The sequence below is a fragment of the Varroa destructor genome, unplaced genomic scaffold, assembly GCF_002443255.2.
Source record: "Varroa destructor unplaced genomic scaffold, Vdes_3.0 BEIS01000005.1, whole genome shotgun sequence".
NCBI classification, from domain to species: domain Eukaryota; kingdom Metazoa; phylum Arthropoda; class Arachnida; order Mesostigmata; family Varroidae; genus Varroa; species Varroa destructor.
Genome location: NW_019211458.1, coordinates 30,821,296 through 30,835,175, shown reverse-complemented (window position 1 = coordinate 30,835,175; position 13,880 = coordinate 30,821,296). Strand labels below are relative to the sequence as shown.

Here is a 13,880-nt window from a genome sequence, read left to right as displayed (position 1 = left end):
ATTATCGTACTTAAAAGCACCTTTATATTAAATAATATAAATATTATATAAAACAAAAATATACAGTATCTAGACCTACGTATATCTATAACCGTAGTGGTCTGTAGTTATTCGTGGGTAGATTTGAATCATCATTGTATCTCTTTGCTAGACACTGCGTAGTGAAATGTGGTGTATTTATGGCGCTGTAATTATTACTGCGGGAAAACAGCTATAAATAGAAAATATGTGTATAACCTATCCTAGAGATCAAAGTTTCAGTAACGATGCCGGTGTGAACTCGTTTAGAGCTGAAAGAACTTCTTTCATGAAGTATTCTGTCCAATCCTACAATAGCTTGTTAGTTACAAAATCGCAACTAATATTTGCAAATATTAGTTACGATTGTGTTTAGATAAAGAAGAGAGGTGTGGTTTGATCAGAGTTAGCAGTGTAAAGCTCTACGGTAGGTCGTGACCGATAGTTGTCGTGGGATCCAATACGTTCCTAGGTGTAGCGCTTGCGACATTCTCTTTGGTGCTAATTCGCGATGCATGGCGGCATTGGGCCATGAATTGATACAGCTTTCAGCATTGGATTCGGTTTTTAAATCGATTTAACGGGCAAGATTTGCACACCGATACAGGTTTTGCCATCGATGTGTACCCAGTCTCCTTGCAAACTGATACCAATGCATGCCCGATTGCTTACAGGACCATTGCAGAAAATCGGCTGCATCCTTAAAGTAATTTACAATAAATTAGAAAAAAATGCTGTCAACGGTGTTACACTGATCTTCATATAAACAGAACGAAACTCCCTAACATGCGTAAACTGCCATAAAATTCAGTTAAAACACTTATTATGAAATAGGTAAGATCTACGAAGCGCTCTTCTAAAGCTGCGCAAATGATATTTTGTACAATCGAAAGCTTCGTTCGACCGACATTCGATAGCTTAACAAAGTTTCCTTTATGCCGAAATCTTACACGTTACGTCATTTAACAATCGTTTTTCAAAATCCCGTCAACTCAGTTTAGTAAGGACAAAAACCTTTTATCTACCGGGGAGTATAATTACGGGATGTATATCCATTTACTTGGATATTATATATATATATATATATATATATATATATATATGGTTTTCACAGCTCTTATGAGACACGGAGTATTGGTATAGCAAGAAAAATGCTATTTATTTTTGTTTAGTTAAAAACAGGCCAAAATATATTTCGGATATGAAAAAAAAATTGGGCGAGCCTGTAGACCTAGTAAAAGTGTACCAATATATTCGGGATCATCTCTCCATAGTAATAATTACAACTTCAACGTGGTCATGGAATTTTGGAAAATTTGCATGAGTAGATTTTTTTGTAACCCAGCGTTTAAGGGTGTATCGAATGTTTATTTTTAAACATTTTATAAGCAACTATGTTTAAAAATAATTCAGTGATTCATGATCGTCAACCGTATGTTTGAATGCTCCAATTAACAATTTTCAGATATAAGAAAAATAGTTCGTGCTCTTATTCTACACTAAAATATGAGGTCACTAAATTAAAACAATGAAGGCCTTTGCATGAGTAGGTACAGAAATGTGCTGAGAGTTTATTTATGTGTATGGGTGATAAATATACTTTCTAAACAAACATATTTTATGTTTTTCCACATATCAATGATTCGCGCTTTGTAAACACAGAGTGGTGTGGTGAATTTACGATAATGATCCTGCAGCGTTTCTCTGGACTTTAATAATTCTTCTATCTAGCCACGAAACTAATGGAATGAAAGAAAAAGGAAAAATAATTTTTGTGTATTAAAAATTTAGTAACCTTAGAAACCACAAAGTTAAAGTGTTAAATAAAATGACACCGTCTGTAAAGTTTGACAACTTCTGAGATATTTTTCGGCAGTTTTAAAGTAGAAGTCACTATTGGAATATACACTTGCAGAAAAAACCAGACGAAGTTGCGATTTAAGTTGCGTTTGAAACCGTCAAACTTTGGCGATTAGTTCAGGTAATTCCCTAGGTTCAAATCACTTCCATATATATATATATATTAGCTTATAATTAACATAATATTTTCAAAAGGAGAATCTGTTTTTAAACAGCTTGTTAGCTACTAATCGAGGCTTGCTTGGGTTTGAAAAGAACTATTAAATGAGGACACTTTAACAGATGTTTTACAGAACAATAATCGAAAAATCATCAAATTGTTTAAACGTATTAACTTTATAAAACATGGAACAGATATGTTTGCTTCAATTCAAAAGATTTATCGAAGGTGATAAATTGTAGACCCGCCTTTCCATTAAAAAAATACATTCGTATAAAAAAAATATCGAGGTCCCGAAAATGGTCTCTCTTGAGATCAATAGATGAGATGCAATAGATTTTTTTAAGATTACTAACAAAATATATTTTTACACCTTTGTCATCAACGCGATTGGTCGCCAAATTAAAATTAAAAAAGTGATATAATTACTTCACGAGTATAGGATGTATATATAGTCGGTCTTTTGCAATGATTTCGAGGACGATGAGACTGACTAAGAGAACGCAATTTTAAAATAATGTAAAGGCGCATTTTTTAATTTTTTTTTTAGGTATCAGGTCCCTTTTCGAGATGTACTCTAATCTGTACACTAATCAAATAAACCAGTTATAGTCGTTAATAAGAATTTTGAATCAAGTAAGGGATCCATAAAATAGGAACACGGCCTGCCCTAAAAATTCACTAGTTAAAAGCCATAAGAAACAATCCAAAATTTTCTTAAGAAAAATAATGGTAGTCATAAAACTCCCGTCCTTAGTAAACACATATCTAGAAAGAATTTTAACATTAAGCAAACATAAGGGCAAAGTAAAATTTGAGAAAAAAGAGTTATTTTTGGTCACTTATGATCTGTAAATAGTTAAAAGTTATAAAAAATTGCACAAAGAATAATTATTAACATGTAGATCTGAACTCGTAGGAAAACTCGCCAGAGTCATTGAATTATAATCGTGGTTTTAAATTCATTCCCGTGACATGATTAACCAAATTCATTCATCCGGATACATTCAGGAGGTAGCGTTCTAAAACTGCGCTGTTGGGGGACTATGCAAAGGCACGGGCTGTTTTACAATACGGTAACTTTTTAAAATGAAAAAGAGTGTATGCAAACTAATCTTTCTTTTCGGGCGCGTCTACTATCTGTCAATTAAGAGTGCTCGTTTGTTCACAAACAACAAGCAGCAGCTAGAGAACCCGATTCAGGAAATAATAGGAAGGGTTCGAAATCGACGTGTAGAAAAAAAGTGTAGAAGGGATGACCATATGTGGAATTATAACATACATTAGTAAAAGCTGCAGATAACTGAGGCTCCACACAAACACTTATTGACTTATGAGGCAACTAATTTGGTGTGAAGGGCAAGACTTATCACCGAGGATGACAACCATAACGTAGCTTCCTAGCTGATAAAAAATGGTTTAGGTTAAAAATATGGGATGTCTTAAGAAAGGCGAAGGTATTACCAAAATGCTCAATGAAGGCTACCAAATAAAACTCATATGGAGACTTTTTGGTAGTCATCAAATAGACTGCGAAACTATGAACCCCTTTTGGACTAGGACTGGCGAATTTTTACCTGTTTTGAAAACAGCGGTATCGGACGAGGTCCTATCTGAAATTATATATGCATGACACTTCCATTACCTATATGTATGTAGATACCTCTCGGCGATGCATGGGACGGTAACGAGAGTGAAATTAGGAGTGTTTTGCTGGTCGTTCGAATCTGGATATCCGCGCAAAACTTGTTCACAGAAATCTTTGTCGTGATGGAATAATTTATTTCATGAGACAGAATAAAACAGGCACATCATGAGGCTTAACGACGGCTTTCGTAATAGCATCTAATGGAACTGTAGACATCTGCGATTTTCATCAACTACAGATTATGTGTCAGCGAAGGGCAACGTTGCGTTCAAAATCCTGCGAGGTTTCATGCTGAAGGAAAAAATTGTAATTGTAAAGAAATACCTTTTAAAAATATTACAGTACGGTAGGTAGCTACCAAAAATGCTCTTTTTTCGGCACAGGGAAAAAGGATTGTCAAATACGTTTGGCCTCTCAAAATAAAATCGAATATCTTATTCACAAGTCGTTGTGGTGCGTGTTTAGATGATATTTCAGCGCTATGCAAGCGACTTAGGTTAACACGTTAATAAAGCATCGGTGAGTAAGAGGACATTAACATTTGGTCAATTAACAACTTAGCGTATAAAATCTAAACGAATTGAAGTCTAAACGAATTGAGACGTAATAAAAAATTAAAGGTTGTAATTCTATCATTAAATGCCCCGTTTAGATAATTTCACAACCGTTTTTGTATGTTCACTTTTTCCACTATGAGGAAATAGGTTCAACCAAGCATTGAAATTTAACGAGTTTTGTCGATGTATTTTATAAAGTTCCAGCTCTGATCTTTATTTCCCATCTCTTCAGCCACATAGGAGGAACTGTAGAATACCTCCTATGTTGCAGCAATGTGTCAGATACTGTCTTATCTTGGACAGTGCCTGTCTTCTATAGTGAAATATTAGTGCTAAGCAAGATCTCAGCCGATAGCATTACATTGGCAAACACGCCATTTCACTACCGTCAATCCGACTTACTCCATGTCGTCAGTAGTTAATGCAAAAGGGTAATCATTTTTCTCGTGTCATCACCTCTGTCTAAACCCTGCGCCAACAGGCATTTTTATGCTCAGAAAGTTGTTTTTGCATTTATTCAACGCTTATTCCAATTATGCCTGAGAGGCTAACCCAGCCCAGACCGAAATGGCTTCTTAACAACTCTGTAGAAGAACTGCATGCAGCCGTGAGATAATGCAATACTAATATTCTGCAATGTCATCGAAACATGTCATTCGTTAAATATTCGCACTTATAGTAACCTGTGTTACTCTTTAAAAAATAAGGCATAATATGAGGAAATATAAATACATATTCTTTCCGCTTGACCTGTCTAGCTTTCTTAATCTCCAGACCAATATTTTTTGCTCTCTTGCATAGCCCCTGTTAATCTTCTCTCTCCTACCTCATGGCGACCCTTGTTTGCTCGCTGTACGATCTGACAAAATAACTTCCGATATGTTGTGGCTTTCTGTTCCTTGTTTGCGGCTCGTACCAGCTGTACGTTTCTCCGCCTTCATATCCTTTTACGTAGTCCCTTCTGCATTTACATAGCCATCGATTTATATTTAGAGTATCCCCTATTGATCGAATTCTAGTACTTTCTCTTCCGCCAACTATCTGTTCTTAGTACTACTTTCAAAATTTTAGAGATAATTTTACGTCGGATTGTTTTACCTTCTCTCTGCTTAATTTTCGGTATAGGCCAATCTTTCATCCCGTAATCGTCCGGACTCAAGTTAAGACCCTGCTCCAACTATTTGCTAGGAGGCAAGTAAACGGAAAACTGTTTTGTTTAAGACAGCATGCACGATGTCTTTGGGACCATCGTGCCGGTAGAAGGATGATTCGATTTCTTGTATATTTGTTCATACCGTACTGTTGCTCGGTTATAAATCGTATTACTGCATATCGTGCCCATACACAAGTTGGCCTATTTGGTGCGCGATGTGTCCCGCCTGGTCTTTGTCTATTTTTCAGCTTGCCTGCCTAGCCGTCCTTTCCTCTCAATGGAAGTGTTGGTGCTGATGTTGCTGCTAGCGATGGCAGTTGTAGTTTTTGGGCTTTCGCTCCGCCCTCCCCCGACCTCCACCGGGTTCTCTTTCTCTATGTTTACGTTGAGTTCGTTGCCCACCCCCACACTGCTCGTGATGCTAGTTCTGCCGCTGCAACTCCTCAGCTATTGCTGCTGTGTACCCACTCTGATACGGTTTCCTCTTCTCCTTCCATGTAGCGTTCTCTCTCGCCTTCTCTGCCAATACGTTGCTGTCTATATGTTAATTCGAAGCGGTTTCAAGAGAGAGAAGAAGTGTGGATGAAGGGGTAATGCCGAGGGGTTAGGGGGTTATGGAGTTGTGTTTGGCTCAGCGGGAAATGCATTGGAGGAAAGCGAGCTCTTCGAGGAGAAGGGAGCATACCAACGGCAGGGTGGCTGCAGCCAGCAGCCTCTCTGTTCAGCGAGTTTCCACTGAGGTTCTGCTCCTGCCGCCCCTGCCGCTATTCCTACTGCTACCAGTGGTGCTTGCCACTCCGCTGTCGTCGGCGGTATTCAGCGCTTTGTCTGATGTGTTGTTACGCCCGTGGCCGCGCCACTCGCTGATGTCTCCTCGACTGGTCCCTCTGTTGAGGGGTTGTAGATAGTGCAATGGGGCTACACGGATGCCAAACGCTGTCCCGCCCGTTAGATGTTTGCTGTTAGAATTCATATATACCCACACACGTACGAATATGCGAAGGTTAGTGTGAGTTTTAGGACGAAATCTTTTCAGCGCGTACTACTACAGTTTTAGGTTCTGCAGTTGTTATGGAGAACTAAGAAGACCTACAAATACAGTCCATGAATGCAGAACGACGATTGCCAATATTTAATAGACTGTCTTTTCCTGGAGAAAGAACCCGAGTTAATAAAGGCGAAGAACGAGGTAAGCTTCAGCCTATAGGAACAATTGAGGTTACTGATGTGCTGCGCGTAGGGATGCTGAATTGAACGTGTGACAGCACCAACAATGAGACGCCTACGTTGTAGCGGCGAGAGACGAAATCAGTGACAAGTGCCTATAGTTTTAAATGCTTGCGGTTGACGTGATAGTCATTTATTTGATGGAACTGACGCATTACACGAAGTCGAAATGACTCTAGAAACTAAAACCGAACCCTATGGTGCTATAAAGTGTCTATATGTTTCGATATATCTCTGTACGTGCGTAGTCGTCCTCTCGTTCGCAATGCTTTAGGCTCGTTTGTGATACCCGTCGATGTGTGGGCGTGTGCGTATCGGTGACTCTATGATTGAAAAAAAGACGATACAGTATTAATCAAAATAATAACAAGACGTGAAAAGGAATATGCTTCGAAGCAAGACTATATTTGTTACATACGCACAAATGGGTTATGGGTAATAGCAATAGAATATGATGTCATGGTCAATTATTTATAGTCGGACCAAGTATAAAATTCGCAAGAACTAACCGTTATAGCAGACAAAACTCTGATTGATTTTTATCGTAGAACAGTACGAGATTGAGCATTAGTTTATCTTTAGCGTGACTAATTCACTTTTTTCTTTCAGATTTCGAACACAAACATCCTGTAGACATACTTCTGCAAGGCTTGTCAGCAGCGGTTCATTAGAAGTCCTTAGACTGCATCACACAGCTTGAATAAAATATACGTTGTTTTTAAAATAAATGTAATTAAACCAACCAGCTTAGGGGTTATTGTTAACATAGCATATTTGTCCCTGCAATGGTCCTTGCATGATTTTCGCGTATATTTGCTTGTGCTGGTGAGAGGCTGTATCGACCTGAAATACTAATTAGATGAGCTACCCACAACAATCATTTGACGTAAGCGTTGCTTTTGTCTTTCCAGCTGCTGCGGAGTTTATGTTATTCACAGAAGGAATTCTTAATGGGTTGCACGGAACTCCTTTTGAAGAAGCTCTCGAGCAGGAGACCAGTGGACAAAGCACGCAGCGTAGAGTAACCCATAAAAACATTAAATACCTCCTCGATGGCAATCATGTCTGTTGTTTGTGTGGTTATAAATCGGTAAACTCATCAAATGTCGTGTATCACGTCAGGTACGATATTGCTTGAACTGTAAATCTCACAGTATGTTTTCTATGATCGTTTTTTGATGTCAATGAGTATATAATGTCCGGTAGATTTTCTTCTACGTATTGCTTGAGATAAAAAAACGGATGCGTTTTATGTGAAACACTAGTTTCAAGGATTATATCAATAGAAATAAGTTCCAACTTTTTTACTTTGTCCTAACAGTTAGGAAAGTGAAAATCTATGTTCATCGTTATAGTCCCCGTTGCCCTCATTTTGACTGTCTAAATTTAAAATTAGTTCATATTTTATTACCATCGTTACTATTTCAGGTCTAGGCATACAGGCCATCGTCCTTACGGCTGTCCCCGTTGCGACTTTCGCAGTTTTAGGCGCGGACGCGTCAAGGAGCACATGGTTCGCTTGCATGGGCTAGAAGAGAGTCTCTGCAACAGCAGCGTTCGCGTTTACCCTGATCCCTAGCCAATCCAACACACACCTCACAACGCCTCATCTGCGGCTTGAAATGAGGCGTAATTATAAAACAACCGATCGCCGACGCCCCGCCACCTGGACAGAGCCTGTTTCGACGAGTGCGCAATGGTATCCACAAGGCAAACAAGGCATAAGCCGAACTCCTTCGAAATGACTTTAAATTAACGTGTTAGCAACGAGAACGTGGTTCAATGGTCCAGTGTAACTCGCTGTTTTTTTATCAGCACAATTGCTAATTTAGTAAGCAATGAGAGGAGTCTGCATAGAGATATTTGTACGTATTGAGGACTTTTCTGCCACTGATTAGAAATTAAAGGTGAAGCTTTGGCAAGTGATGCACTTGTAATGGTAATGATGACACAGTTCGGCATTTTAATGCTCGGCCGGCAGCGAACCCAACTTAAATCTACCCTAATGTACAGATAACGCGCAACAATGTACATACAGAACAGTTTTTATTCATTTTTATTCTTCTCTAGATATGACCCGCCAGTATTTGTCCGCGTCTGACCACGAGAGTCTGATCTGTGCGAGTGTTGCTGTGTCGTTTTGAGCACATCCGTGCTACCTCACAGACATCGTTGCGTTTTGTCCATTTGTCTTATGTATACAAAAAAAAACTTAATGCGCTCTACTTACAAATTACAAGTTTGCCGACATTTCTCTTTCTGTATATACTATTTAAATCCAACTCATATCATTTATAGCAACACACGCATTTAAGTTTAACGCTTAATACGCTCAAATTATAATGTTTTTTTATAATTCACTTCATTGAAGACTCAATCCTAAATACGACATACGGATAAACATCAGTAGGACCATTAGACTGAATCAAAACAAGCATTTCAGCAGCCAAAAGTCGTAGATGTTACACACAAAGTCACAATTGGGGTAAAAGGAAGACCATGTATTTTTACCAGCTTTACTCAAAATCGCTTCATACCTTTGACTTAGTGGCAGCACCCAAATAACGGTATGTTCCCAAATAACTGGTCCATATTTTTGGTGGCTTCCTTTATCCCCTTTGTTCTCATTCGAATTCAGTATCATTAAACAATGTATCTACAAATACCTATCGATACCAATACATGAGCATGTCGAATATATAGACAGAGTAAACGATCCTATTAATTAGTCTTTTCCCATAGACTGCACGCCTTATGAACGCTCCCATGAGAATGCCTTGAGCCATCGACTGATGCACCAGAACGGGTTTTCAGCACCAGGCGATTCGTCGATGAGATCACTGTGCGAGATCAAGTGAAGTGCGATGTTACACAGCAGAACGAGGCAAATGTGATGTGTGTGTACATGTATCGTATCGAATTAAGAGTTTTTTGATAAAGCGATATGCTATGTCGCTCTGGTTTGTGGTTTATTATGAGATTTATTTACACGTCTGCGTACGATAGTGAATCTCACACGACGGCGATGATGATAAGGGTGGCAAAAGCGCGGGGGAACGAATTCTCGTTGGATATTTTTGCTAGTCACTCACACTCTTTCCGTCTGTATGATTTGTATGCTGTTGTACATAATATGAAACACATAGGAATTATAAACAATATTATATACGAAGAGAGACGGAGAACGATGAATAAAGAGGGGGTTTGGAGATGTACGAAAAACATATGAACACACACAAGTATTCATAATAAGATAAATATATAAGAACGGCGATAGAAAAAGAGTCATATACATAGGCGTATTAAATATGATAAATATTGCTATTATTCTTATTATTATTATCCCTCTAAAAGTCCCCAGTTGGTGTACTACGAAAAAAAGATGTGGTCACAAAAATGTAATGAAATAAATCGGGGAGAATTTATACTTCTCACCGATCATTGTAGTCGAATCAAATTATTGACAATGAAGCAAAAATACTGATGAAATGAAATGCTAGAAAGATGAATTTAAACACAAGAACAACAGCCCCAAAAGGCCTCTGTTGTAGAGAACAAATGCGCTTAACAATCAGAAATCGGTGTTTGCCGATCACCATAATTTATGTAATATTATTTCACAAGTTATCATTCAAATATCGCATAATGTGAGAATTGTTAACAATGAGTACGTACATAAAACAAACACATAAATAAGTTTTATCCCGATTAACTGCAATATAAGCGGTATAGGCTAATAAAACGTATTGTGCGGCATAAAGGCGAACATGAATAGCTTCACCGCAATACGCATCTACGTTATTACAGCGATGTCTACAAATTTCTATCAGAAAAACGAATAAATCTCCTTCAGATCTGCTGGTCGGAACAACTGAGGAGAAGGCTCAAGTTGTCGAACAGCAACGACCGGTATTGATATACGATTAAGTTTCTTAGCAAAATACTGAATCATTTACCGTTTTGATTTTCTCCAGTATAAAATCAAGTATTGTAACATCCCTTAACAGTGTTAAGTGGAAACCAACTGACATGAATAGAACATTTGGACTGACTGCGTACTTCGGTGGGTTTTTTTTGTCAATAATTAAACTATGCCACCGATAACGCCGAGCCGGGCGTCTACTATACCGAGACATAAAGAAGTTAGACCGGTGCCATAGCGAGTATGTGCAATCCCGTCTTGTTATTATAATGTGACGCGTTGACAGTATCCGTTATGACGATCAATAAAAGAACGAAAATGGATATGAGATTCGTAATAAAGGATAAGAAGAAAAAGGGATAGTACTAAATAGATAAATGTGTGCTATTTTCTTATTTCTAATTATTATGTCTGTATAAATATAGAAACGTTAGCAGTGTCAGTGGTGTGGTCGGTTAATGTGGTAACGTAGTGGGGTATTCTGGGTCACGGTTTCCTTCTATGTATATTACAGAGATATCTTAATAATAAAATAATTTCGATTCATTGTAACTTTCGTGAGCAAAATATGTTTGCTAGTACAAATACATCTGCATGAAAATATCGCATTTATTTTTTTCAATCTTTAACAAACTTTTAAGAACTTTAACAAACATTTTTCTTTATATATATTTATATCTATATTTACAGTAACTGTAAAAATGCTTCAACTTTTATTAGTAGTAGTTCAGAATTTATTTGATATTTAATTTCAATTAGCTTTTGTCAACAATCTGAGAATATGCATTATTTGATACTTTGAATAGCTGATTTGTGTTTCTATAAAAGAAAACCTCTTTTAAGATCTAAAAAATATGCCGACTCCATGTTATTGAATCTTCAAGAACTACCTTGTTTGGTATTCAAAAATGCATGTCTCAGAGCTAGATTAGTCTGTTCCGTAAAATAGTGTCCTTGCTAACGCATATTTTTTTTCTATTAGAGGCAGAAAAATTGCTCCCTAGGCAACAATATTACAACAATGTAATTCACACTCCATCAACACATATGAGTGTTGCATGACAGGAGCAAGCAGGCACACCTCACGGTTCCCGTAGCAGAGCCCAGAAATATTCAGGTTATGTAGTACTCCGACCCAGTATTTGGCTACAAAAAATATATATAAACGCTGCTTATTTTTCCACAAAAGCTCTTCCATTATTTAAAACAGGGGGTTCCTCGTTTCATATTTGGCGCGTAAAACGCCACCTGGTGAGCACCACATGAACTAAATACATTATCACCACAACGGTTATACAAACAATATTTACAACACTGGATTCATTGGAAGAGGTGCTATAGCTCGTTTCGGTGTGCGACATTCGACTATTATTTGCATTTAGCTACCTTTTTGTGTAAAAAAAGGGCGTGATTTAAAATTTTTTTTGCTTAACAGGCACCGAATTCGTCGGCCAAGATGTATGAGCCTGAGGAAGGTTAGTTAGCACGTTATCAATGTGTTTTCACAGTGTTTTGAGGATATCGTCGATTAGATACGGTGATGTCGCTGGCGCTTTCTATAACGTTCTGTCGGTATGAGAGCGTTAAGAAAGTACAGAGCTGAATAAATGTGACCATATTGAAATTCGACTTGATTTTGAAAATGTCGCGGCTCATACCTGACATTATTTGAAAAGTGTGCACACAAGAAGGTTAACTTCATAAGTTTTTCATAGAAGAAGAACACATCGACTAAAAAAAAACACATCCTAAATATGATGTTTACGTTGTTAGTTTTAGTTAAATGAAAAATATTGTATCGAAAACATTCAGTTGTGTGTTAACTAAGGTATAGGAAATTTTATTCTATAAATTCACAACTACATGTGAATTGCTTTTCCGTTTACCGTACAGTATTTGTTTCTTTGCCAGGTTATTATGAGCTCACACACAACTAGAATTTTGCAGAGAATACCTTAGTTCAAATAGATATTAAAGAAATCTTTATAGTACTTTGTATGAAATGCGCAATACCAGTGGATACAAAGAAACGCTTAGGCTGGGAATTTGCTCATCATTTGTGGAACAATTGTAGTTCTATAAAGTCAAAAAAGTTCGAAATAAAGTTAAAGTCAGAATTATAACCTAATGGTCAACTTACCACTTCTGCCTATTTTGTTTAAGTCTTGTTTCACTGAAAACAAAAAATGTCATATGATTTATCAGAAACGTGTGTTGACCAACCCGTAGCAAGCCTTACTAATATCGCATATATAATCAAATGAATATTTCAACCCGCACTATGGTTGCTGGCTAGAAAATAATATGAAGCTCTCTTAGACTAGGATCTAATATAGTCACATTGGAACGTACCCTGTGTCGTGAAAAAGAGCGCTGACATGTAGACGACAGTTTAGTTGCTAGTACTGGTGCTTTATGATGCAGACTGTGTTGTTGACAGTTTCATCTGTTATTATGTGATTGTCTCTATTCAAATAGAAATGGAGGAGGAGGATCCTGATGAAATAACCGCAGATCTCTGGCAGGAAGCTTGCTGGATTGTTATTTCCGCTTACTTTGATGAAAAGGGTTTGGTTCGACAGCAACTGGACTCGTTTGACGAGTTCATCCAGATGAGCGTGCAGAAGATCGTCGAAGACACTCCACCCATTGACCTACAAGCAGAAGCTACTCACTCATCAGGTGAAATCGAAACTCCAGTACGTATGCGGAACGATCCCGACAATCTTTTCAAAATTGAACAGCTTGAGAAAACAAAAAATGACAATTGTGATGGATTCAGCAGAAACTTATTGTTTAATATGATACTTGTATAAATTACTGAAGCTCGTGGTAATTTTTTCTTGTGTAGCCCCGTTACCTGGTCAAATTCGAACAGATTTATCTGTCAAAGCCGACTCACTGGGAAAAAGATGGTGCGCCAACGCCTATGATGCCTAACGAGGCGCGACTCAGGAACCTTACGTAAGTTTACTTATCTTTAAATTTGATAATTTAAACATAGGCAACATAAACTGTATTGTATAGAATTGTATGCAAAGGCCTTACACAGATTGGAAACGTAGATATTAACAGGCACCGCTTAGCGACAAATTTCAATAAATAATAAGCAACGAGTGAGCTATGATATAGCGATTTGCCCAAACAGACATTAAGTTTCAATTTCGAGAATTACCCTTTAGCACGTAATAATTTGTCCAAAAACATGCGGTGGGATACTTTTGAGTGGAGGTTACTATATATTATTTGCGCATTTTATTCAAATATGTGTACGAACTCAAAATAATTAAACACTTTAGTGGAGCGCATAAGATCTTATTTAGCCTATCAAGTCT

General features: G+C 37.6%; 1 protein-coding gene and 2 long non-coding RNA genes across 11 annotated transcripts in view; 2 read left to right on the top strand and 1 right to left on the bottom strand.

Moving 5' to 3' along the window:
* Window positions 1-6,076: 6,076 nt before the first annotated feature.
* LOC147755554 (uncharacterized) lies at window positions 6,077-10,868 on the top strand. Of its 3 annotated transcripts, none has more exons than XR_015327891.1 (3): window positions 6,077-7,058; window positions 7,233-7,745; window positions 8,052-10,868. It is a non-coding gene; the product is annotated as an uncharacterized LOC147755554 (long non-coding RNA). The 3 variants fall into 3 exon arrangements; XR_015327890.1 differs by having other exon boundaries at window positions 6,084-7,352; window positions 7,535-7,745; XR_015327889.1 differs by having other exon boundaries at window positions 6,077-7,745.
* Window positions 8,651-13,880, bottom strand: part of LOC111251871 (uncharacterized) — a 5,362-nt gene continuing 132 nt past the window's right edge. For 2 of the 7 annotated variants that reach the window (XR_015327884.1, XR_015327885.1), the window contains exons 2-4: window positions 12,898-13,289; window positions 12,686-12,718; window positions 8,651-11,691 (exon numbers count right to left, since the gene is read on the bottom strand). This is a non-coding gene — a long non-coding RNA (uncharacterized LOC111251871). Of the gene's footprint in view, window positions 11,692-12,685; window positions 12,719-12,897; window positions 13,290-13,720; window positions 13,878-13,880 lie in introns of those variants that run through there. The other 5 variants (XR_015327887.1, XR_015327888.1, XR_015327886.1 and 2 more) reach the window with 4 other exon arrangements.
* Polr2B (RNA polymerase II subunit RpII140) overlaps window positions 11,850-13,880 on the top strand; it is a 10,774-nt gene continuing 8,743 nt past the window's right edge. Inside the window, exons 1-3 of the mRNA XM_022808944.2 lie at window positions 11,850-12,020; window positions 13,024-13,244; window positions 13,397-13,509. Of these exons, the coding sequence (XP_022664679.1) occupies window positions 12,002-12,020; window positions 13,024-13,244; window positions 13,397-13,509 (353 nt within the window). The 5' untranslated portion in view covers window positions 11,850-12,001. The remainder of the gene's footprint in view (window positions 12,021-13,023; window positions 13,245-13,396; window positions 13,510-13,880) is intronic.